General features: G+C 51.8%; 1 protein-coding gene across 8 annotated transcripts in view; it reads right to left on the bottom strand.

Annotated features, from left to right (window-relative positions):
- The window catches only part of GRAMD2A (GRAM domain containing 2A), a 39,338-nt gene extending 17,472 nt beyond the window's left edge, over positions 1–21,866 (bottom strand). For 2 of the 8 annotated variants that reach the window (XM_077318029.1, XM_077318030.1), the window contains exon 1: positions 17,166–17,229. In XM_077318029.1, coding sequence (XP_077174144.1) covers positions 17,166–17,209 — 44 coding nt within the window. In that variant the 5' untranslated portion in view covers positions 17,210–17,229. Of the gene's footprint in view, positions 1–475; positions 921–947; positions 1,153–5,178; positions 5,348–7,527; positions 12,023–15,525; positions 15,579–17,165; positions 17,230–21,587 lie in introns of those variants that run through there. The other 6 variants (XM_077318033.1, XM_077318034.1, XM_077318032.1 and 3 more) reach the window with 6 other exon arrangements.
- Between the last annotated feature and the right edge of the window lie 216 nt (positions 21,867–22,082).

Consider the following 22,082-nt stretch of genomic DNA (forward strand, 5'->3'; position numbering starts at 1 on the left):
CAAATTGTTGGTTGAGTCAGAGGTGCACTGGTCCCCACCACGGAGATATACAAGCCGGTGGTTTCGGCAGGCTCAGATTCCCTCAATGGACCCATCAGAGGGTCCTTTATCTAGGCAACACCCTGGAATATCAGTTAACTAGCTCAGGAGGGAGCTAAGGGAAAACCTAGAGCAAACAGCGTGGGGCCAAAAGGTTATCAGGCTGGGAGAGAGAGATCAACAAAACCATCGAAAGCCCCAGAGAGGGCTGGAAGCCGCTAGGAATAGACTACCAATTCAAGATAAGAGAGGTGAATGAGCTGAAAGAGCAGCCAGGAAGCCAAACAAACAAAATCAGGCAGGACTCCGAGGGGGGACGGTGAGCCTGAGCCGGAGCCATAACATGGATGGACGAACACCTGCAGAGCCCTTTCAAAAACCCATTTCCCCACCACCTTACCCACCCAGCAAAACCACAAAGTCTTGCAACACTAACCGGATTTCATTTTGGCTTTCGCGGACTGGAGAGCCACTTTGTCAGGTAGAGTCACCAACTCTGGGTTGGCAAATCCTTAGAGGTTCTGTGGGTGGCACCTGGGAGGGCTCAGGGTTTGGGGAGGGGAAGGACCTGAGCAGGATAGAATGCCCCAGAGGCACCAAATAAGCCATTTCCTCCAGGGGCTGGGTTTACGTGGTCCAAAGATTAATGCTACCCAGAGATTGGCAACCCCAGATTCAAGCAGTGAGGTCCACTACAGGCATCTGACCAAGTGGGCTTCCGTCCCCCAAAGCTTGTGCTGGAATAAGATCTGGATAGCCGTCTCCCCACAGCCAGTCCCTCCCACCCAAAAACAAGAATTCGGGGAACCTTCCTGACTAGGGTGGAGTCTGTAAGGAAAGAGGGGGAAGAGGAGTCTGAAGCAGGGTCCTGACCGTCCTCCCAAGCAAAAGTAATCCCAGCTGCTCACACAGGGCAGTTTTTCTTCAGACGGAAGCAGTTCATCTCAGGCAGAAAGGCAGTTCCTCAGGAAAGGACTCCTTCGCTCCCCGGGGAGAGCTTTTGAAGGACTGACTTCTCTCCCCACCCAGCAACCAGGCCTACTTCACCTTCTGTTGCTAGACTACAGCTATTGCAAAAGAAATACTTTCTTCTCCCTTTCCTCTTCCCCTCCCCAAACACAAGGAAGTGATATAATCCGCCAACCCCTTCAAGATGAGTTCTGGAATTACGGAGTTGCCGACTCCGGGTTGGGAAAGGTTTGAAGAGGGGAGGGACTTCAATGGGGTATACAGCCAAAGGGCCCACCCTCTTCTTCAGGTGAATTGATCTCTGTCATGTGGAGATCAGTTTAATCCCAGGAGATCTCCAGTTACCACCTGGAGATTGGCAACCCGTAAATGGATCTCCAGATTCCCCAGCAGGAAATAGAAGCTTCAAAGGTGAACTCTGTGATATCACAGGAGACTCAGCCAATCAGATAACGGAGGGCATGGATAGGGGTCCCAGCTCAGGGTCAGGAAAGATCTCAAGATTTAGGGGGCAAAGCCTGAGGAGAGTTCATGGACTACAGGCAGGCAGGCAGGGGCTTATGGGAACTGTAGTCCAAGGGCATCTTGAGAGCGACATTTGGCCACCCCTGGGCAGCTGTATCTGCATGGGCAGCCCCCATGGACCCAAAAATGATGCTTCCTGGGGTCTTTTTAATCCGCTCCTGCTCCAATGAGAAACAACCACAAAATGGCTGCCATTACAAAATGGCGGCTGTGAGAGGCACAGCCAATCAGAAAGCAGAGGCTATGGAGTAACAGGGATTGGCTCCTCACTTAGGTGCAGAGATGCTTAGAGAAAGAAGCGGATGCAGGAAAAGAGATTGGTGAGGATCACGGTTGCCATCTTGGGAAGTGCTTCTTCAAAAGGCCACGGCCAACTTTTGCTCGTTCCCTGTCATGCGACATTTCGACCAACGGGGAAATTTCCCGAAACCAGGAGTGCTGAACAAGCCTCATCCTTCTGCCCATCTCCTGGGATACCATCCCGTTCTACCAGTCGCATTCAGTGGCCCGTGTGGGCCTCAGACTTAGCCGTTTGTTGACTCACGGACAGTTGTGGTAGCCATGGGTAAACGGCCGCACACGCCATCAACGGGCATGAAGAAAACAGAAGCCACAAGCGCGCCAACTCAACTGCTGTTTACAAGAAAGGAGAACAATGCTTACATGCACCACGTTCCCCCCCTCCAGCAGAGCAGGCTCACCCAGGCAATGCACATGTCTCTCAGTGGGACACTGTCCCAATAGGGATGCCAACTCTGGGTTAGGATATTCATTGAGACCATTGGCGGTGAGGGACCCACCCTCTAAAGCAGCCCTTTACTCCAGGGGAACCGATTTCTGTAGTCTAGAAAGCAGCTACGATTCCAGGTTGGCAACAGTCCCCTCGTGTGTCAAACGCACAGTTCCCGTAACCGTAATTTATCATTTGATTTTGGACTGCCCCCTTCTAGTTCGTCTCGGGACGGTTTCCAGCGCACATATAGACATATATAACTAAAATCAACTTTAAAGGCTTTCCTATTAAATTAAAGAAGATTAAAAGGAGATTGGGCATTTTGGCCCCTTAGGAGGGCCTCGGCATCAGTTCTGGTGGCCGTTGTTTTGGGGCTGTGCCCACCGCTCTGTGTCAGACTTACTTTCAGGAGTACGCACAGTTTCCTGTAAGCCCGTCTGGACCGACAGAAGCTGACTATCTACGGAGGAAGGTCCTTCTCTTATCTGCATCCTCTCTGCCAGAAGCCACAATCCTGCAAATCCTGATCAACTTGCAAATAGAGCCAAGATAAGAAAGAAGGCTGAAAGGGAAACCTGCTGGCTACAAGCCATTTTCCCCTGGTCCGTGAAGCCTGGGGACCAGTTGTAATTCGGGGAGGTCTCCAGACACCACCTGGAGGGTGGCAACCCTAAGTACCACAGCCTCCACCCACCCACCCAGCACAACCAGTGCCTCAGACCAACAAAGAACTAAGTCAACGTCCAGTGGCACCTTTAAGAGCAACAAAGTCTCCTTCCACCAAAATGTAAAGCCAAACTCGTAAACTAACTTATTTTATTTTCTTGAATTTCTAAACCGCCCTCCCATAAGAGGGTAGGCCAGGAAGGGAGCCCCCCGCCATGCAGGACTGCAAAATAACAGGATGGTTCTCCCTTCCATAAGAAAGAAGAAAGATGGAGCAGGGTGGGTGGGGGAGACTGGCTTCCAGCAGCCAACCCCACCGGGGGTCCCCTCCTTCCCTCCACCCGCAAGTCCCCCCCCCAGAAGATCAGGGCACCGGCAAGTCCCCCCCCCCTCCCTGCGCTCAAACCCAGCTCCAGCCGAGAGAAGAACATCTCGTACTGGATTCTAATTGTCATTTGGATTGGCGCTTGGGAGCTGTTTCGGGAGCCAATTTTGTTGGCCGGAGAGCGAAAACATAAACAAACACCGACGACAAAAGCAGAGAATTGCTGAAGAGAGAAAAAGCCACCAGTCCTGGGGGAGGAAGAGAATTAGGGGCGCTGGAGGTGTTTGAGGAAGATCAGGTGTCACGAGTCCTTAAGGTGCAAAAGGGACAAACGTTCACACCCGGAGAACCAGGAAATGAAATGTGACCGGGAAGGGGAAGGGGGAGACGATAACAGCTCTCTGCTATTCACAGTGTTTTCAGGTACAGAAGGATGTGAATCAGCTGATGCGGATATAGATCCGAGGTGCTATCCCAGCAGTAATAAAAATAGATGGTTAAAATCTCCAGGGGTTGCACCTCTCCGGCTTTGTCCCTTCCGATTGCTGTTCAGGCAGGGACGGCTCTCCAAAGGGCGGAGGGGAGAATCTGGTTTTCTTCACTGAACATCTTTGCTCTCTGAATCTGGCACAGCGCTCTCAAAGCCCCCGGTTGGGTAGCTGGAATTCGAACGAAACAGAGGGAAAGGAGGCCAGCCTTAGGGCAGGGATGAAATGCTTGCAAGGTTTCAGTGGCGCCTGTGGCAAAAGAATCTGTCCATCACGTTTGCATGCTGGCCTTCTTCTATGGAGCGGAGGGCGGAAGACGCAGCTCTGCCCTCCTCAGTTTTATCCCCACACACCCTTCCTGTGAGGTAGGCCAAGCCCAGAGTGAGGAGCTCAGGGTCACCCGGGGAGAGCCATAGCAGAGCTCTAAAGGGGACGGACGAGCTCAGCTGAGGACGGGAGGGGAAGGACGGTGCTAAAATGTGGTGGGGGGGGAGGAATTCCAGGAAGGAGGTCTTGAAAGGGGGAGTCCCAAAGAGCTCCTTGGGGAAGGGAGAGGAAGAGTCGCCTTTCTTTTTCACTCCAGTTTCCTGGTCTGAGGGTTAATTCTCTGCCTTTATTTTTGGAAGTTATGTTTGGTGCTCTGGCGTCAGCCGAAGAATGCGTTTCCAGGGCTCAAGCATTGTTGACAGCTGGTGCCATGCAACGGGGGCTGCCGCTGCCCCCCAGCTTGCTGTCCCGTAAGTGCCAGGGCCGTGGGTTCCTCCCCACGGCTCTGTTCTTTAAGGAAGGACAACACAAACAAAATGACTCCCCTTTGCTCTGTTAACGCAGCGGAGACAAGTATACCGCTCTCATTGTGACTTACGTTCCAATCTTAGTTCACTCTACAGGGAAATGCCTGGAGCTAGCTTAAAAGGTGAAGTAAAAAAAAGGTATTTGAGAGAATTTGCAAAAACAGCGGCTTAAATGGAGAAGCACAAAGGTCTCGTACAGGATTTCCCAACAGGGCACCCAAGGGCACCCCACCAGGACTCCCCCACCCACCTGGAACTAGCCGAACTTTTCAGAGGGCCAGGCTCAAACACAAGCCCCGAACCTTGCTGGGTTACATTTGCCAGTTGCTCTCTCCCTTTGTTCACAAGATTCCCGAGAGCCATGTAAGATGAGACGATCCGGAAGAAGAGCAGGAGAAAAGGGCAAATGTGGTATAAAAACAGCTTTGGGCAAACCGGGCAAGCAACGAAGGTTCCCAGGGTCAGGCAGCTGCTGAGCCCTGACCCCTTAACTCATAGGTTCCTGACCCTTTAGACCCTCTGAGAATACAAGGTCTAAAGGCAAACCTTGTTCTGGGAGGAACCAATTTTGAGTCCGGTGGCGCTCTGAAAACCTGCCAAGTTTTATTCAAGGTATGAGCTTCCGTGTGCCTTGAATACCTTGAATGAAAAATTGCTGATCTTCAAGGTGACCCCGGACTCAATGTTTGTCTCACTGCTTCAGGCCAAACCGGCGACCCGCCTGAATCTTCTTCTGGGAGGGAAAGAGATTTGGCGCTTGGGTTTCAACAGCTGCATGCCTTGCCACCTTGGTGCCTCTGAGGCCGTAAGGGACGCCCTCTTCGGTGCTGGGCTGTTTGGGTTGTTCCCTGCAACAAAACAAACTCCCCCCCCCCCATCCTTGCCGGTGCCAGCAGAGAGCGAGAGAGAGAGAGAGAGAGAGACGCAAGGCCTTAAGTGGATTTGCTGCTTGCATCAGGCAAAGCAGAGATTTAGGTGGCCACATTTTAAGCCGGGATTTCTGAAGAGGGGATAAAGGGAAGGATTTGCCCATCTGGGCAAAGGTTGGATTCTGCAGCTATAGGAGCAGGCTTCCTTACGGATGGATACGGATCAGCGAGGGAAGTGCAGGATCAAACCTCTGCCTTCCTCACCCTATTCCAGGGGTAGACAAACTGCGGCCCTCCAGATGTCCATGGACTACAATTCCCATGAGCCCCTGCCAGCGAATGCTGCAGTTTGACTACCCCTGCGGGGGGGGAAGGGGTTCAAAGGCAGAATGAGCAAGGGGCTGCTCTGCACGGGCCTTTCCCCAGAGTGGAATTTCCCAAATTTTCGGAGAGCGTGGCAGAGCACTGCACCAGTAGCTGCGTCCGCCTGCCCACACCGGAAACGCCAAACTGCGAATCGTTGCTGCACCGGTTTGTTGCTGCTGTACCCAAAACAGCACACAGCTTTTGCTGTTGTTTCGCCTCCAGTTCCAGCCGATTTATGGCAGCCGTTTTGAAGGGGGCCGGCCGTTGCCTCCTTCTGCATAACAACCCCGGTCTTCTTCCTCGTCCCCCCTCCGAATGCCGAACAGGGCCAACCTTGTTTAGCTTCCCAGATCTGACTAGAAGGAGCTGGCCTGTCTAGGGCTTGGCAGCAGGGGCCAGGACCCGCGGTGGCAGCTTTAAACTTGGTGTGGAATGGGACCAGCTGGATATCAGGGGGGGAACATTCGCAGTCAGAGTAGTTCAGCAGTGGAATGGGCTGCCTAAGGAGGTGGGGAGCTCCTCCTCACTGGTGGCCTTGAAGCAGCGGCTGGACAGAGACTTATCCTGGCTGCTTTCAGAGGACCCTGCATTGAGCAGGGGGCTGGACTAGATGGCCTGCATGGCCCTTTCCAACTCTATGAATCTATCTGGGCCAGGGAATGTGGATTTCGGCTGCTTTAAAAACTTGCACATGTGCACACACACACACTCACACCCTAATTAACCAGACACTAGGTTTTATTTTGTTTAACGTAGCCACAATGCAAGGATTTACAAAACCACAGAATGCCTCGCTCAAACAGGGGCCCCTTGTGCTCCACACACCAGTTTGGGGTAGCGGTTAGGAATGTGGACTTCTAATCTGGCGAGCCAGGTTCGATTCTGCGCTCCCCCACATGCAGCCAGCTGGTTGACCTTGGGCTCTTCTCGGCCCTGATAAAGCTGTTCTGACCGAGCAGTGATATCAGGGCTCTCTCAGCCTCGCCTCCCTCACAGGGTGTCTGTTGTGGGAGAGGAAAGGGAAGGCGACTGTAAGCCGCTCTGGGTAGAGAAAAGCGGCATATAAGAACCAACTCTTCTTCTTCTTCTTCTTCACTCTGGGAGTGTTGTTTTGGTGGCAGAATCAGCATTTGACCCATACGCAGCTTTCTGTAGGCAGCATAGCATTAATAGTGCAACTGCCTTAGTCTTTGCTCATGGAAAAAGGAAAAGAAGAAGAGTTTATACCTCACTTTTTTACTATCCAAAGCGGCTTACAATTGCCGTTCCTCCCTCTCCTCATGATACCCTTTCTGGTAGGTGGGGCTGAGAGAGCTCTGAGAGAACTGATCTGTGAGAAACAGCTCTAACAAGAGTAGCCCAAGGTCCCCCGGCTGGCTGCATGTGGAGGAGCGGGGAAACAAACCCAAGTCTGCAGGCTGCCGTTCTTCACCACAGCACCAAACTGGCACACCACTACACCAAAAAGATAAAGATGTGTGACTGTGTGAAGCACTAAATAGACAACAAATACACAGAATACACCCTCTCTCACAGTAGTTTGAACGTATTTCTGTAATTTTACGCTGTATTTTGTAACCTAACGTGAAAATTCAGCACCCTCCAGAAGTTACATTTCATCATTACTGTCTCCAGCCAATCAGAAATCTTCGGCACTTTTGAAAACACTCCTGACGTCCCAGCCCGTTCCCTTTCTCTCTAGAAAGCAGGAAAAAATTCCCTGCCTGGGAACTTCCCAAGCAGCGTGACTTACCTGCCCCACGCCGGGACCAGCTCCATGGCCGTCCCACGCTGGCCTGATTCAGAGGAGCCTCAGAGGCGATCTCCTTGGGCGGCTGTCAGCCAAGCAGAAGAATTCTCTGCTGAGTTACAGGAGGCGAGGGATGCCGGTGTGCGCTTCCAGAGTTCTTGTCCCCCGGAGGGAAGAAAACCACAGGGTCCCCGTCCCCCTATGGAAGCTAGAGGACCGGTGCTCTGCCAAGAAGAGTCATTTCCCTTCTTGGAATGGAAGAGGCAGGGAGGATCAAGGGAACCGACAAATGACCCCTGGGATCGCTGATCCCTGGTTAATCCCACCAGCCGAACCTCCTAATGCCCTCCCTTCGGGTCGGAGATCTCCGGCTGCTCAGGACGTCCCTAGCAAGCTTCGGTCTGCACGGCCCATTGGTCAGCGGCTTTGCCCAGGGCTGTTAGCAGCGAGGGGTCCTACCAACCACTGCTGCTGCAATGCCTGCAGCGCTGGAGGGGCGAGGAAAGGAAGCCTCCATCAGCAAGCAAGGAGTACAGGCTCCTGAAATTAAGACTTTGACGTAGGGAAGGAATTGGGGGGGGGGGGCGGCCCTGGGTAGTCACGCCGTTCAGAAAGCCAACACCACCTGTTATCGGGGACTGCGGATCATCCGTCCGTGCCCAAGTTCTCCTGCAGCTCCATCTGCTGAACCTCCCCCCCTCAAAAAAAAAAAAAAACGTGTGTGTTTTTGCCAAGTCCAGATTGTGTTTGTGTTTGCTACTTCGGCAAGCGGCAGACCAAATAAACGCCACCTTCGTAGCCAGCCAGCAATTTCTCACAGGCAGATCCGGAGACGGGAGAGTCCCGCGTTTGGGGGTGGGCAAGGAAAATAGGGATACTGTGGGAAAGAAAGCGGACAGGAAGGGAGACAATCTGCTTGGAACGTGGTGTTGAAGAGGAGTTTTACAGATGCCATGGGCTGCCAAGAGAGCAAAACAGCGGGTTCCAGGCCAAACAAAGCCTTGAACTCTGCCCAGAAGCGAAAATTACGAACTGGAGGTTCCCGTCCTTTGGTCATATAATGAGAAGCTGCTGTTTTTGTTAGTTGCAAATTCATGTCCGACCCATCGCGACCCCATGGACAATGATCCCCCAGGCCTTTCTGTACCACCCCCAGGAATCCATTGAAGCTCCCACCGATTGGTTCAGTGACTCCATCCAGCCACCCCATCATGAGAAGACGAGATGGAAAAGACAATAATGTGAGGTGCTGGCAGGGGCTCATGGGACTTGTAGTCCATGGTCTTCTGAAGAGCCCCAGGCAAGATAGAATCAGAGGTGGTTCACCGCTGCTTGCCTCTATAACTCTGATATTTCATAGTTGTCTCCCATCCAAATACTAGGCAGGGGTGACCCGGTCTAGGTTCTGAGACCAGACAAGAGCTGGCTATTCTGGACCTTCCAGGTCAGGGCTGCCTCTGTTTAGAAAGGCCTAAAACCTGGGCACAGGGAGCAATGCCTCCCATCTCTCCTGGAAACAGGTATTCAGAGGTATCTTGCCTCTGAACATGGAAGTTCCATCTCCGCACCTCGCCTCCTCTAACGCACGGGCCCCGCCCCTAAGATCACGCCACCTCCCCAGCTATTTCAGCCAGCCACCGCTGATGGGTCTAGCACAAAAAAAATCAACATAAAACCCTTTCAGCTCTCTTCCGCCACGAGGTTTCATGCCAGCAGTCTGACAGGATAAACCACAGGGACGGGAAATTATAATGAATTGCTTCTTTTCCTGTCGCTTAAGACCTAGAGCCTATTGATTTCGTTGGATACCTTCCTAGCTGCTTGTATTTTTGGGAAAAGGTCAAACAGGACTGCATTCACTTTTGATAGCTTTTTGGGAGAGACCGCCAGACCCAGAAGGTTCATTCTCCTTTCCCGGGCAGGAAGCCAGAGCTCAGGAGAGATCCGATGCCAGATTTCCACCCAAGGAACATCACCGTGGCCACATAAAGATTACAGGGGCCTTGCGGTCTTCTTGGGGTGCGGCCGCTGCTTCGGCCAGGGACAGAGGAGACACAAAGCTGGTGGAACCACAGTCCAAATCCAAGGCCATGGAAAATACGTTCAGCGAAATGTAGAATAAGATAGCAAGATTTATTTAGTTCATTTACACCTCATGAATCTCTCCTTAGGGATGCTTTCGGCTGATCCTACATTGAGCAGGGAGATGGACTAGATGGACTCTATGGCCCCGTCCCACTCTAGGGTTCTATATTTTTAAGCTTCTCGCCAGCCAGGTGTCGTGGTTAAGAGCGGCAGCTTCTAATCGGGCGAGGCGGGTTTGATTCTCCGCTCCTCCACATGCAGCCAGCTGGGTGACCTTCGGCCAGTCACAGAGCTGTCCTCTCAGAGCAGTTCTTCCAGAGCTCTCTCCGCCTTGCCCTACTCCACAGGGTGCCTGTTGTGGGAAAAAGGAAGGGAAAGCATTTTCTTCTAATGCTTTCTCGTGAACTTTGCCCTGTGACGATAGATTCAAATGGGTCGCCGTGTTGGTCTGAAGTACCACAATAAAATCAGAGTCCAGTGGCACCTTTTAAGACCAACAAGGATTTATTCAGGGCGTGAGCTTTCGAGGGCAAGCTCCCTTCGTCAGACAATGTCGTGTTTCTTCTTCTAACCCAAGCCCACCTCTTCTTGCACGGCCACAAGCAGATGTGCCTGTTTGTCTCGTTCAGGCCCACGGCTGCCGGCTCAGTGCCAGGGACACAGCGGGCAGGCGCACCAACGTGGGACCGGGCATTTGCGATTCCGGTCGCCTCCTGAGCTCTTCCGTCTGGACGTTACCTCAGAGCTGAGCCGGCTGCCTCCGACGCACACGGACAGAAATCTACCAGCCCGAGCGAGCATCCCACGTCTCTCGGGACCCCGCTGCCTCCGCGAAGGCAGCTGAGACGGATTGGTTACAATCAATAAAAGCGTTTTTAGCCCCAACTGTAGAACACGAATGCTGTAATGTTCGCTGCCATCCACCCCTAACACTACCCTAAGCTAAGCGTGCCACGGTTACGTAACTCAGCAGACTGAGAGCGGGGCTTAGGCTAAGGCCGGTATCTCCCCCTTTTTTTAGAACCCAAGATAATCTCGATTAGGGCGGGAAACAGCTGCCAGGCTCCTGACCCAAGAGCCTGCTGGCACACACCTTGGACAGTCCGCAGGGCTACAGTAGTGCCGTCCTCACGGCTCCCTTGTTCCTTGCACCGCCGCCAGGGCACCGTTGTGGCCAGGGTGCTGGAGGATTGGAGAGAGCCGGGTTCGAATCCTCACTCTGCTGTGTGACCAGAGGCTGGCCACTCTCACCCCAGAGGGTGGTAGCGAGGAAGGAGCAGAAAAGTGGGGGGTGATGTAGGCCGCTCTGAGAAGGAGCAGGATTAAAAGGCACTAAATTAACACCGCAGATTCACCAGTTTCACAGCCCAAAAGTCCCCAACATGGCGCCCACCGAGCGTTTTAAAGTGAGTGGGGCCAGCAAGGCTTCTAATAGACTACTGGACTTTGTGTAGATATTTGTGTAGATATTTTAAAATGTTGCTTTGGCAGCTGCTGCCCCCACAGCTGCACTGTCTTACTCAGGTTCAGGGGTGGCCATCATGGCTGGCTCCTCACCTTGTGGCAGCCATTTTGTTCCTGCACCTACTATGCCAGAAGTCCAAATGAGCCCGCAGGATCCAAAAAAGTAGGGAAGAAAACACCCCCCTCCCCAATTTTTTTAATGTAACCAAAACATCACATCCAACAGGATCTGATTTGGAGACTTCCTAAACCCAGGAAGTCTCCGATCGTAGTTCAGCATGCAAGGGGAAGAGGAAGGAGGGGGAAGCACACCAGCCAAGAGAACAGATTTCCCGAACGAATCACAAATCCTTGGTGTGACTTCACACATAAGGAGCTTCTAAACTGGGATAATGAACTCCGGACATGACGTGGCACATGATGAAATACATTTTTTCTTCCTTTCGTTCAGAGGATCAGTAGGAGAAAAGAAACTCGCAGGGTGCTTTTTAATCGGGGACCCCAAATGCATGCACAACACAGGGAAGCCCAGCTGCGTGCAGAGAATCTCACTCCTGGGGGAGGCTGGCTAGAGAAGGCCCTGGTCAAATCCTGGGGAATTCCCATTGCGAGGGCAAGACACAGCCCCAATTCAAGCGAGATGCCCGCACTTCCTTGAAGGGGATGGGCCCAGCTCCTTGGGCCCACCCTGCATTCCATTCAGGAATGACTCACACAGGTTCAGAGAAAGCAGCTTAAAAAGACAGAGGGCATCTGAGGTCAGCCCCTTGTTGACTCATGGGCTCCCGTGTCACATGGCATCCTTCTTCGTGAGCCGGAGATAGACTACAAGACTGGGGGGTGGGGGTATTATTATTATATCCCCAGTCTTTCCCATGATCTTAGTTAATAGCAAGTCAGGAGACTCCCCCCGCGAGGACAAAAGGGTCTTAGATGAAAAAGAGCTGGTGTTTTACACCCCCCTTTTTTCACTATCCCTTCCTCTCCCCACAACAGGCACCTTGTGAGGTTAAAGAAGAAGAGCTGGTTTTATACTCCGCTTTTCACTACAAAAAGGAGTCCCAAAGCAACTTGCAAAAAATCTTTCCCTTCCTCTTCACACAAGAAGAAGAAGAGCTGGTTTTATACCCCACTTTTCACTACCCAAAGGAGTCCCAAAGCAGCTTACAAATACCATTTCCCCTCCTCTGATATTTCCTTCGCTGTATTTCGGCCTGGAATTAGCCCCAAATATGTGGGGCCAGTGAACATCAATAATCTATTGGGCCCTACCCTCCCAGAGAGTACTGTCTGCTTTAAATTAGGGAATATCCAGACCTTTGTCTGACGGGATGGACGGCAGAAACTGAATCGTGGAGAGGGTACTCTCCATTTCGAAGTTGTACCGTTATTTTAACTGCTGTAAGTTATTTAAATGCTCGTTGGTTTTATAAATGTTCATCCGTACACCGCCCATAGTTGGACTACTGAGATATGCGGTTTATAAAGCTTTCCTGCCGCCTTCAATTTCTCCTAGCATAATTATCTGTTTCTGATGCCTCGGGTCATTTATTGTGAACCGCTGTGAGGCCTTTTGGCGAACGGCGGTATATAAATCCAACTATAAATAAATAAAATAAATCTCAGAATGTGGTCAAAGTACAACAGCCTGGTTACTATTTTTTGTGTGTGTGTGTGTGCTTTTAGGGAGTGTTCAGGCTTGACTTGACCTGGAATCCACAGATTTGGCTTTTGGGCCATTCACAGTATCTGTAAAAGCCCCATCCTCCTCCCCTGGGCACCACATTCCCAGCTACCTAATTACACAGGTTAAAGCAGAGGTAGTCAAACTGCGTCCCTCCAGATGTCCATGGACTACAATTCCCAGGAGCCCCCTGCCAGCATTTGCATATGTCCATGGACATCTGGAGGGACGCAGTTTGACTACCCCTGGTTTAAAGGGAGCAAAAGACGAGGTAGACAAGAACAAGATGGATAGACACAATCAAAGAGAAGTGGGTCGACCTTTAAGAACTTAAAGAAATTACTGCAAACAGAGTTTGTTCAGAAAGTCACGAGTCGGAACTTTGACGGACCCTAAAAACAACATTATATACAGCTCTCTACAGATTTCATAGGGTCAGAGTTGGAAGGGGCCACACAGGCCATCTAGTCCAACCCCCTGCTCATAGAATCATAGAGTTGGAAGGGGCCACACAGGCCATCTAGTCCAACCCCCTGCTCATAGAATCATAGAGTTGGAAGGGGCCACACAGGCCATCTAGTCCAACCCCCTGCTCATAGAATCATAGAGTTGGAAGGGGCCACACAGGCCATCTAGTCCACCCCGCTTGTTCAGAGCAGGATTGGCCCAAAACATCCTATTTAGTATATAGATCTGGAGCTAGATAGATACAGATTAAAAGACGATCCATAGAACTATAGTTGTATCCGGAGATGCCGTGGCCAATAGGAAACACTTGGTAAAAATTCATGTATTTTAAAGTAACCAGGCCAGAATGACATTATGCCCCATTGAAGTCCTGCCCCAAACCCCACCCTCTGCAGGCTCCTCCCCCAAAGTCTCCAGGTTCTTCCCAATCCAGAGGTAGCTACCCCAAACGGGGAGTGCCGTTCAAACTTCCGACCCAACACCACAGAGAAAACCATTCTTCGACTCAGCCCAGAGGTGGGCAAACTGTGGCAAACTGTGGCCCTCCAGCGAATGCTGGCAGGGGCTCATGGGAATTGTAGTCCATGGACATCTGGAGGGCCACAGTTTGCCCACCCCTGACTCATCCCCTGGAGAAGGCACAGCAGGGGCTCATGGTAATTGTAGTCCGCAGACATCTGGAGAGCCACACTTTGGCTCGAAGGGATTCCGAAAGCCTCTGCTAAGGAAACACACAGACTGTTTGCAGGGCTGAACAACCCCCCCCCCCAATCCTTGCATAACATTCCCTGAACTCCAAGGTCATGTGATGCTTCCCTTGTCTCATTTTCCGGCATCTGTCACAGCAAACACTTTCCATTCAGCAGAAACCACTCCGCCAGCAGGAGGGGAGGAAAACATAATTAACATGGCCCAAAGTAGCAACAAGAAAAACTTTCCTAGCCGGCAAAGACGAGCCGTGGGACAGAGCAATGCAAACAATGCCCGGCCTGTTATAGGCAAGGATCGGAGGCCTCCCAAACACTTTCAACGGAGAGATTTCTCCTCATCCGCAGGGCGGAGATTCCGGGCCTATGCGGCAAGGGGCCGGCTGCAGAATGCTCCAGGAGCTGAGCCGAGCGGATCTGCAAAGCGACTGAAGGAGAGACCAGCAGAGCAAAGGAGAAAGAAGGGAGCTTGGGCTCTCCAAACGCCAGCTACCGAAAAGAGAAGAACGCCACGTGCCGAATGCAAGCTTAGAAAGTTTGGCCACTGTAGCTGCTTCCAAAACTCCCACCTGGGAACCATTAATATACAAAAGCCCAAAAGCGTCTGGAGGAAAAAACGCCATTTGGCTCGTCTGCCGTCTCTCTCCCTGTTTGGCTCGGGGAGAATGAGAACACCGAGGTAGGGAAACAAGAAGAGTCTTGAACAGGAAAAGAAAAAGAAAGAAATCTCCATTTAAGTTCGGTAACTCAGCAGCTGCCAGTGCCAACAAAGCCGGGAATGTACACCGAGAAACGTCAAGTAACCCGCAGGTTCCGGATCTGACACTCAGTAGCTCCCTGCCCAAACACAACTGGATGATGCAACCTGGGGAACTGGGAAGGTGTGAGTTTTGACCTCACCGCATGGCTTCTGGGTCTCTGGGTTTCTGTGCAAGGGAGGAGATTCACACCTGCCAGTTCATTCTCTTGCCCCAGAGGAAAACCAATTTGCCACAAGCTAAGGCCTGCTGGGGATGGGCCAGGCTAGCCCAATCTCGTCAGATCCCAGAAATTCAACAGGGTCAGCCCTGGTTAGGATGGGAGATCACCCAGGGAAAGCAGGGCAGAAGCAGGCAGTGGTAAACTACTTCTGTTCCTCTTTTGCCATGACCTGGATGGCCATCTTAGCACACCTTGGAAATTAAGCAGGGTGGATCCTGGTTAGCATTTGGATGAGAAACTCCAGGGTCATGGCAAACCCCTGGCCTTGAACGTCCTATGTGGTCAGATAGATTCTCTTGTTTAGAGACAAAGACCATTCCAATGTCTATGCAATGAAAAGTTAAAGGTATCCCCCTGTGCAAGCACCGAGTCATGTCTGACCCTTGGGGTGACTGACACCCTCTAGCGTTTTCATGGCAGACTCAATACGGGGTGGTTTGCCAATGCCTTCCCCAATAGATACCCTTTAAATCAGTATCTGACAAATCAGTAAGACAGCCTAAACAAAGAAATGGAAAAAAATCAGATCCCAGTAAATGCCAAACACTGAAAGGTTGAAAATATTATAACTAATCAAAGGAGGAGTATCCAATAATATAAAGACCAACTTACCGGTGTCAGTGTCAAGATTTTGTCCCAATAGAAATCTAGTACTGAATTTAGTCCTTGGATGCAAATAGAGAAGGCAACTTTAAAACATGAGGAAGGCCTTTGGCAGCAGGTTCTCCACAAATTCAGAAGTGAAGGGTTTCACGGTGTGAACACGCAAATGGGTAAAAGCCACCCATCTTATCTATCAGCTGTGACTTGGTGGCATTTTATACCCACACAGGAGACTGACACACACCCCATCAGCATTTGCCAATCTCTTCCAACAAATTACTTGTAACAGAATCGGGCCACCCGCACACCCCAAAGAGAATAGATAAGCTCCTCTCATTCCCACAGGTTGCTTTCCGACCTTCGTCATTCCCATCCAAATCCTCCAAATAATCTATGGCCCGACCTTGGGCAAGTCATTATCTTTCCATCACGGGCAAAAGCAATTTAAATTTCAAGCCACAAGTCCCTATGGAGGGGCTCCGAGACACATAAAAATAGTAACACCAGTACTTCACACTGGCCGACTTTCACTTTGGCTTTTGATCTCCGGTCAGGAACACAGGGAAGTTGTGAAGAAACCCTTTGGCACAGGTTGCACAATGCACTCGCGGTGTGCTTTTACAGCTACATTTTCCCGTGCAGAACCAGGAAGCCCCACTTCTAAAGTGTATGGAAAGTGCATTATCCTGTCTACATACCAGTACTCGCCCCAATTCTCTACCGAACAGAGGTCCCTCCTGGTTAAGGTGACCAGATTGTCCCACTTTTGGAGGGACCTCTGGGGACACCTGGCAAATTGTACTCATGTTGCAAGTAATTATCTATCTATCTATCTATCTATCTATCTATCTATCTATCTAACAATACTATTTTTGCATTCTATGAAAAATTTTGTAGACCAAATTTTTAATCAAAAACCATCACCCCCCGAGTCAATGGTGTCCCGCTTTACCAATGTTAAAATCTGTTCACCTTACTCCTGGTGCACGAGCGAAGCAGGCAGCTTCGGTGCTCGCCCACAAGAACAGGCCGACCCAGCGGCGGTGGCCAGGCCAGGGGGCGAGCGTGGCAAGGCGGGACCGCCAGAGCTGCCCCCCAGGCCGGCCGGCTGGTCTTGAGCTCTGCGCCCCCTCGCCAGGGTGCCCGGATAAGCGGCAGGCACCCAGCAGGGCAAAGTTGGGCAGGGGCGCAGCGGGCCAGGCTGGGGCTCCCGGACTAGTTGGCAACGCGCCGGCCGAGGGGGCCGCCCCTGAGAGGGCCCTGCGACCTTGGCGCCGAGAGAGGGCGGGGGGGGGGAGGGAGGAAGCGCGCGGGGGCTCGAGGGGCGACAGCGACGCGGACCCGGCAGAGGCCTCCCTCCCTCCCTCAGGGCTGCCCCCTCCGGTGCGGCGACCCCCGAAGGCTCTTCGCGGCGGCCCAAAGCGGGCTCAGCCCCGGAGCCTGGAGAGAAAGCCGCGCCTCAGGGACAGACCCCGACCCTCCCGGGACCGCGCCGAGGCTGCACGCCCCCACGGCCGACCCTGAGGGAACGACGACCGGGACCGCCCCCCCCCCACACCACACCACACCACACCACACCACACTCCCCAGTCCCGTGTCTGAGCGCGTTCCCACGTTCGCCCCGCGCGCGAAGCTTCTGGAGCTCGTACCTGCCCGGCGGCCCCGCGCGATGCCCCCTCCGCGGAGCCGTCATTCCCGGCAGCTCGGCGATCGCCCGGCACAAGCCCCGCCCACTCGCCGGCCTATGAGCGGCCCGCGAGGCCCTCCTCCCCCGCGCGCTGGCCCGTCGGCGCGCTCCCATTGGCTGCACCGCGGCCGGCCGGGAGAGAGGCGGGGACTGGGGAGAGCCGGGGCCGCGCCTCTTAAAGGGGCCGCGCCTCCCAAGGGGGGCTTGCCTGGCACCGCGGGGTCAGCAGGGGAGGGTCGCTCCGCTGCAACCCGGAAGGGGGGACGTTGGCAGCCGGCCCTGGGCACGCCGCGGCCCCGTCCCGCGGAGGCCGAAGGACCCGTTGCCCGCCAGAAGATTGCGGCAGCGGACGGATTCCGGTGGTACGTTCTCCTGAATTCTGATTGGGGTTGTAGGAACCAGGAACTGCCGGTCCAGGCGGCCTACCCACGTGGACCCAGAAACAAGGGGTTCCCACTTAAATAGCACTCTTCTCCCGGTGGCGGCTGGAGGTCTCCCGGGATTATGACGGATCTCCCGGCGACAGGGATCAGGTCACACTGGAAGCCTCCGAGGCCTCACACACCACGGAAAATCCCTGCGCTCCCTAAATCTCACCCTCCTCAGGCTCCTTCCCCCGAGTCTCCAGGTAGCTCCCAATGTGGAGTTGGCAGCCCAGCTCCCTTGCCAGCAGGGATTGACTACCCAGTCAACATAAATGGAATTGTGAGACTGACCCAGGAAAGGCGGAACTTGAAGAGACCCCGGCAGCCAAGCAGCCCCTACCCCAATCTGGCTCTTCTACGCACAGGGCACAGGCTGAGCAACATTCTTGCGGTTGGCATTGCCAAGTACAGGGCAGAGGCCAAGGCATTCCCCTAATGTTGCTTCCTGGCTCTGAGATTCAGAGGTTGACTGCCCCTGAACATGGGAGTTTCCTTACAGTCATCATCCTCCATGAATCTAATCCCCTTTAAAAGCCATAGTTTCCTGTACATCATCTGGCAGTAAATTCCATATTTTTACTCCTCTGTGTAAAGGAGAATGCCCTTTTGTCCATCCTGAGCCTACTGCCCATCGGCTTGAGTTCTAGTAGTTTGGGAGAGGGAAGGAAATGTCTTTGGCAGCTCTCCATCCCATGCCTAATTGTCTAACCTTCTATTCCCCCTTAATTATCTTTTCTAAACTGAAACGTCCCAGACTGTTTAGCTTTTTCTCCGAGGGAAGGCACTCCAACTCCCTAATCATCTCGGTTGCCCTCTTCTGTCCTTTTTCCAGCTCTGCGGTGTCCGTTTGAGATACGTTGACCAGAATTGAACATGGTATTTCCTTTTAAACGTTTAACTCGTTTTTCAGCCTTCTTACAGAACAGCCCGAACCTGCCATGCAGCGATTAGTTCTTGGCAGACCTTGGGAAGAATAGAAGCTCTTGACCAGCTGGGTTTAAAGATCTGCCGGTATTTGCCTTGCTTGACTAACCGTTCCCACGTGGGGCTACCAGCCAGGATCAGCACTCTGAACAAGGTTGAAGAGTTTCCCTCACTCCTTCCACCCGTCATTGTGCCATTTCTGAATGCAAACAAGCACCCAGCTTGAGTTTTGAAGCCCTGCCAGGGAAGCTCATTTTGCCAGCGCGGGCAGAGCCACGACATCTAATCAGGTGAGCCGGATGTGATTCCCTGCTAGCCACAGTCCTATTAGAAGCTGTGCAGACCAAGGGGACCTGTCCAAAGCTCTCTCAGCCCCACCTCCATCACAGGGTGTCTGTTGAATGGCAGGGAAGGCATTGTAAACTGCTTTGAGACTCCTTCAGGAAGTGAAAAGCGGGGTATAAAAACCAGCTCTTCCTGTAAAGGCAGCTGGAGCTGTGAAAGCTGAAATATCCACATTAGATTTGCCATGCAGCAGCACTGAGCCACTTTGCATTGACCTGCACCCCAAAACATCTGCATATCCAGATAATCCTAACTGTTGAGTTAACGCAGCTAAGTGTTAGGACCTTCAGTAGCCAATTTGGCAATGGGTTGCTGAGGAAGATAACTGGTTTTACAGCCATCTTGTCTCTACCTGAGGAGTCCCAAAGCAACTTCCCCTCCTTTTCCTGCAGAAGATGCCTTGTGAGGCTGGTGACAACCTTCTCATTGACCACCTCAGATGATGAGTTATTTCTGTGGCTGGTATGGCCCTACCTGTGGTGCATGGGAGACAGCTGTCTTTGTTAAACCGTCCAGCATCTTACCTACTTTCCAGCAATACCAGCAAAGCTCAAAAAGCCAAATCTTGCTTTTCGAACCACGGGAATTAGTGTAGGGCTGTCACAAAATTCAGACTGCAACTAGGGCACGCAATCGCCCCAGAAACCCAAATACCATTGTGCATACCAGGGCTGGATATCCTATAGGCTCACAGGAAGGGATCTGGCCTTGCACCAGGGTGGGTTCTCTGGCAGCCTCTTTCCTGTGCTTGGGCTCAAGCCTTAGCATCCTGCAGCAAAGACCACCTTGCAGCATAGCCGGAAACAGCAAAGTAGGCACCTGCCTCATTAAGACAGCCCAGGGGAGCCTCCTGCAAGCCCAGGCGGTATCCCCACGGCCCCTCTTGCACAGCTAATGATGCCCTCCCACCCTCAGGATGCAGAGCCTGCCAGAGCTGCTGGCAGGCCTCCTCCTCCCAAGAGCACCCTCCTTTACTGTCACATAAAGCACATAAAGGGATTCCATAAAAAGACATCTCCCAAGAAATGGGAAGAAGACAGAATAAAAGATACCCAGGCATCTTTGGACGAGCCCTTGGGTTTTCAAGGCAAGAGTTGTTCTCTGGTGGTTTGCCAGAAAAGAAAAAGAGGCGTTGTCTTTTATACCCTTTTTCACTGTCCCAAGTCTCCCTTACAATCACCTTCCCTTCCTCTCCCCAGTGATGGAGGTGGGGCTGACAGAGCCTGGACATAACTGGGAGTGTGTGGACTTTGCTCCAGAATACTGTCACACTCCGGAAGCATGCTGCCCTTTCAAAGAACCCGCTTAGAACACCCGCTGCGTATTTTTTCCATACTAGCACCACTGAATGTGCTCTCATGCCACATGGCTGTAAACAAAATGGAGAGATAAGAGCTCATTGTGAGACTGGCATTTAAATGACCAGAGTTCTGCAGGGTGAGGCTGGAGGAGTGTTGTGCAAATTGGTGGCCGCCAGCGCATGTCACATACATGAGCATTCCCTCCCTGCTAAGCAGAGGGGGGGGGGACAGCAGAATATCTAGAAGAGCTGGCTTTTATACCTGCCTCTCAGCACCCAAAGGAGTCTCAAAGTGGCTTACAGTCGGCTTCCCTTTCTGCCCCTACAACAGACACCCTTGTGAAGTAGGTGATGCTGAGAGAGTGCACAACCATGATGGATGAGTTACAACAAAAATTTGGGGCAGATTCTGGTTTTTAGAACATAGTTTTACACCTTCCCTCGGAGAACCAGGCCTGCCCCCCTGAGACAGTGCAGCTCCCTCATTTTATACTCTCAACCCCCCAGGAGAAGGGCAGAGGCATCAGAATACTAGGCGCCCAGGTCTGAAGCCAACCACTGCTGCTGGTGGCAATTTTGCTGCAGGGCCACAAGCTTATTTTGCTTTACAGACGAATTAAATTGAAGGAACCCTCCCTCTAGTGGACTAAAGCATAAGTACATTATGTTGGAAAGACAACAATCCCATCGAAAATGAGATTGCTCCCTCCCCCTAAGCTAGCCCATCTTCAGTCCCCCAAGTTCAGATTTTGAGGCTGCAGTCAAGGAAGTAGCATCTGCTTTGAATAGGCTTCCTTTTTCCAAAAAATGGACAGTGCAGTAGGAGTCATGCTGTTTTGCAACAGCAGCTAGAATTTCCAGACAGATGTTGCAAGAATGTTGAGTAAAAGCTTATCTAACAGTCTCTTTCTGCACTCAATTCTGTATGGCCTTCTCCCTCACTCTGTGTGTGTATGATCTCATAGTTCACCTGGAGTAAGACCATCACTGCAGCTTTTTTGTGGCATTTTTTAAACCCTTAAGCTGTGCAGTTGCACCATGAAAAGGCACAGGTTCCATTTCAGTATTCATTGGGCTAGAAATGCCAGCCATAATATCCAACTGGAGGATAGGCAACACACTTGGGAGATAAGAAAACATTAAAAAATCCACTTTAGATGGCACTTAATTCCCTCTAAACTTTCCAAAATGTACAATTTGAAGGACAAGGAGAGTTGGAAATGTAATGAAGAGCAGGACACATATTTTCACCAACAGCAGTTCTGTGAGAAAGCTTGTTTGGGCAAATATCCATAAAGAAAAAATGGGTGGGGGGGAAGATTAGCTGCAAGACAGAAATTTATTTAACTTGGTATTTTCATAATAGTTTAGTTTGGGCATCCCTGCTAACCTGTAAGGGTAGTTTCACCACGTAACTGCTCTGCATTTCCACATCATATCCTTGCCCTGTACTTCAGGAGGAGTGAACCGATAGTGCATCCTTAGCTGATCCAGTGGAAGCTGCTATTCTTTGAGTAGCTGCTCAGGCCCTTAAAGGGGTACAGAAGAAACAGACTCAATCCCAACCATTACTGCCCAGAAACACGGGAAAAGTAAGACATGGTTTGTCTGAGGCAAAGGCAGTTTGTAAGTATAAGTGTGTTCATGACAGCAAACTTAAGGATTCCAATGAAGACAGTAGCAAATGGACTTTGGTAACTTAATGGAATCCCCGGCACCTGTAACTCACAGGCAGTCCCTGGCTTTGAGAGAGGTTAGTCTTATAGGACATAACCCCTGGTGGAGTGCATGAGAAAAAGGGTGGCTGTATTGAGATGCGAACATTCAGGTGCAAGGCCGTCAAACTTACGCAAGAGGAAAGAACGCCCCACCCCTTGAAAACCAA

Source organism: Paroedura picta, chromosome 18 (genome assembly GCF_049243985.1).
Source record: "Paroedura picta isolate Pp20150507F chromosome 18, Ppicta_v3.0, whole genome shotgun sequence".
NCBI classification, from domain to species: domain Eukaryota; kingdom Metazoa; phylum Chordata; class Lepidosauria; order Squamata; family Gekkonidae; genus Paroedura; species Paroedura picta.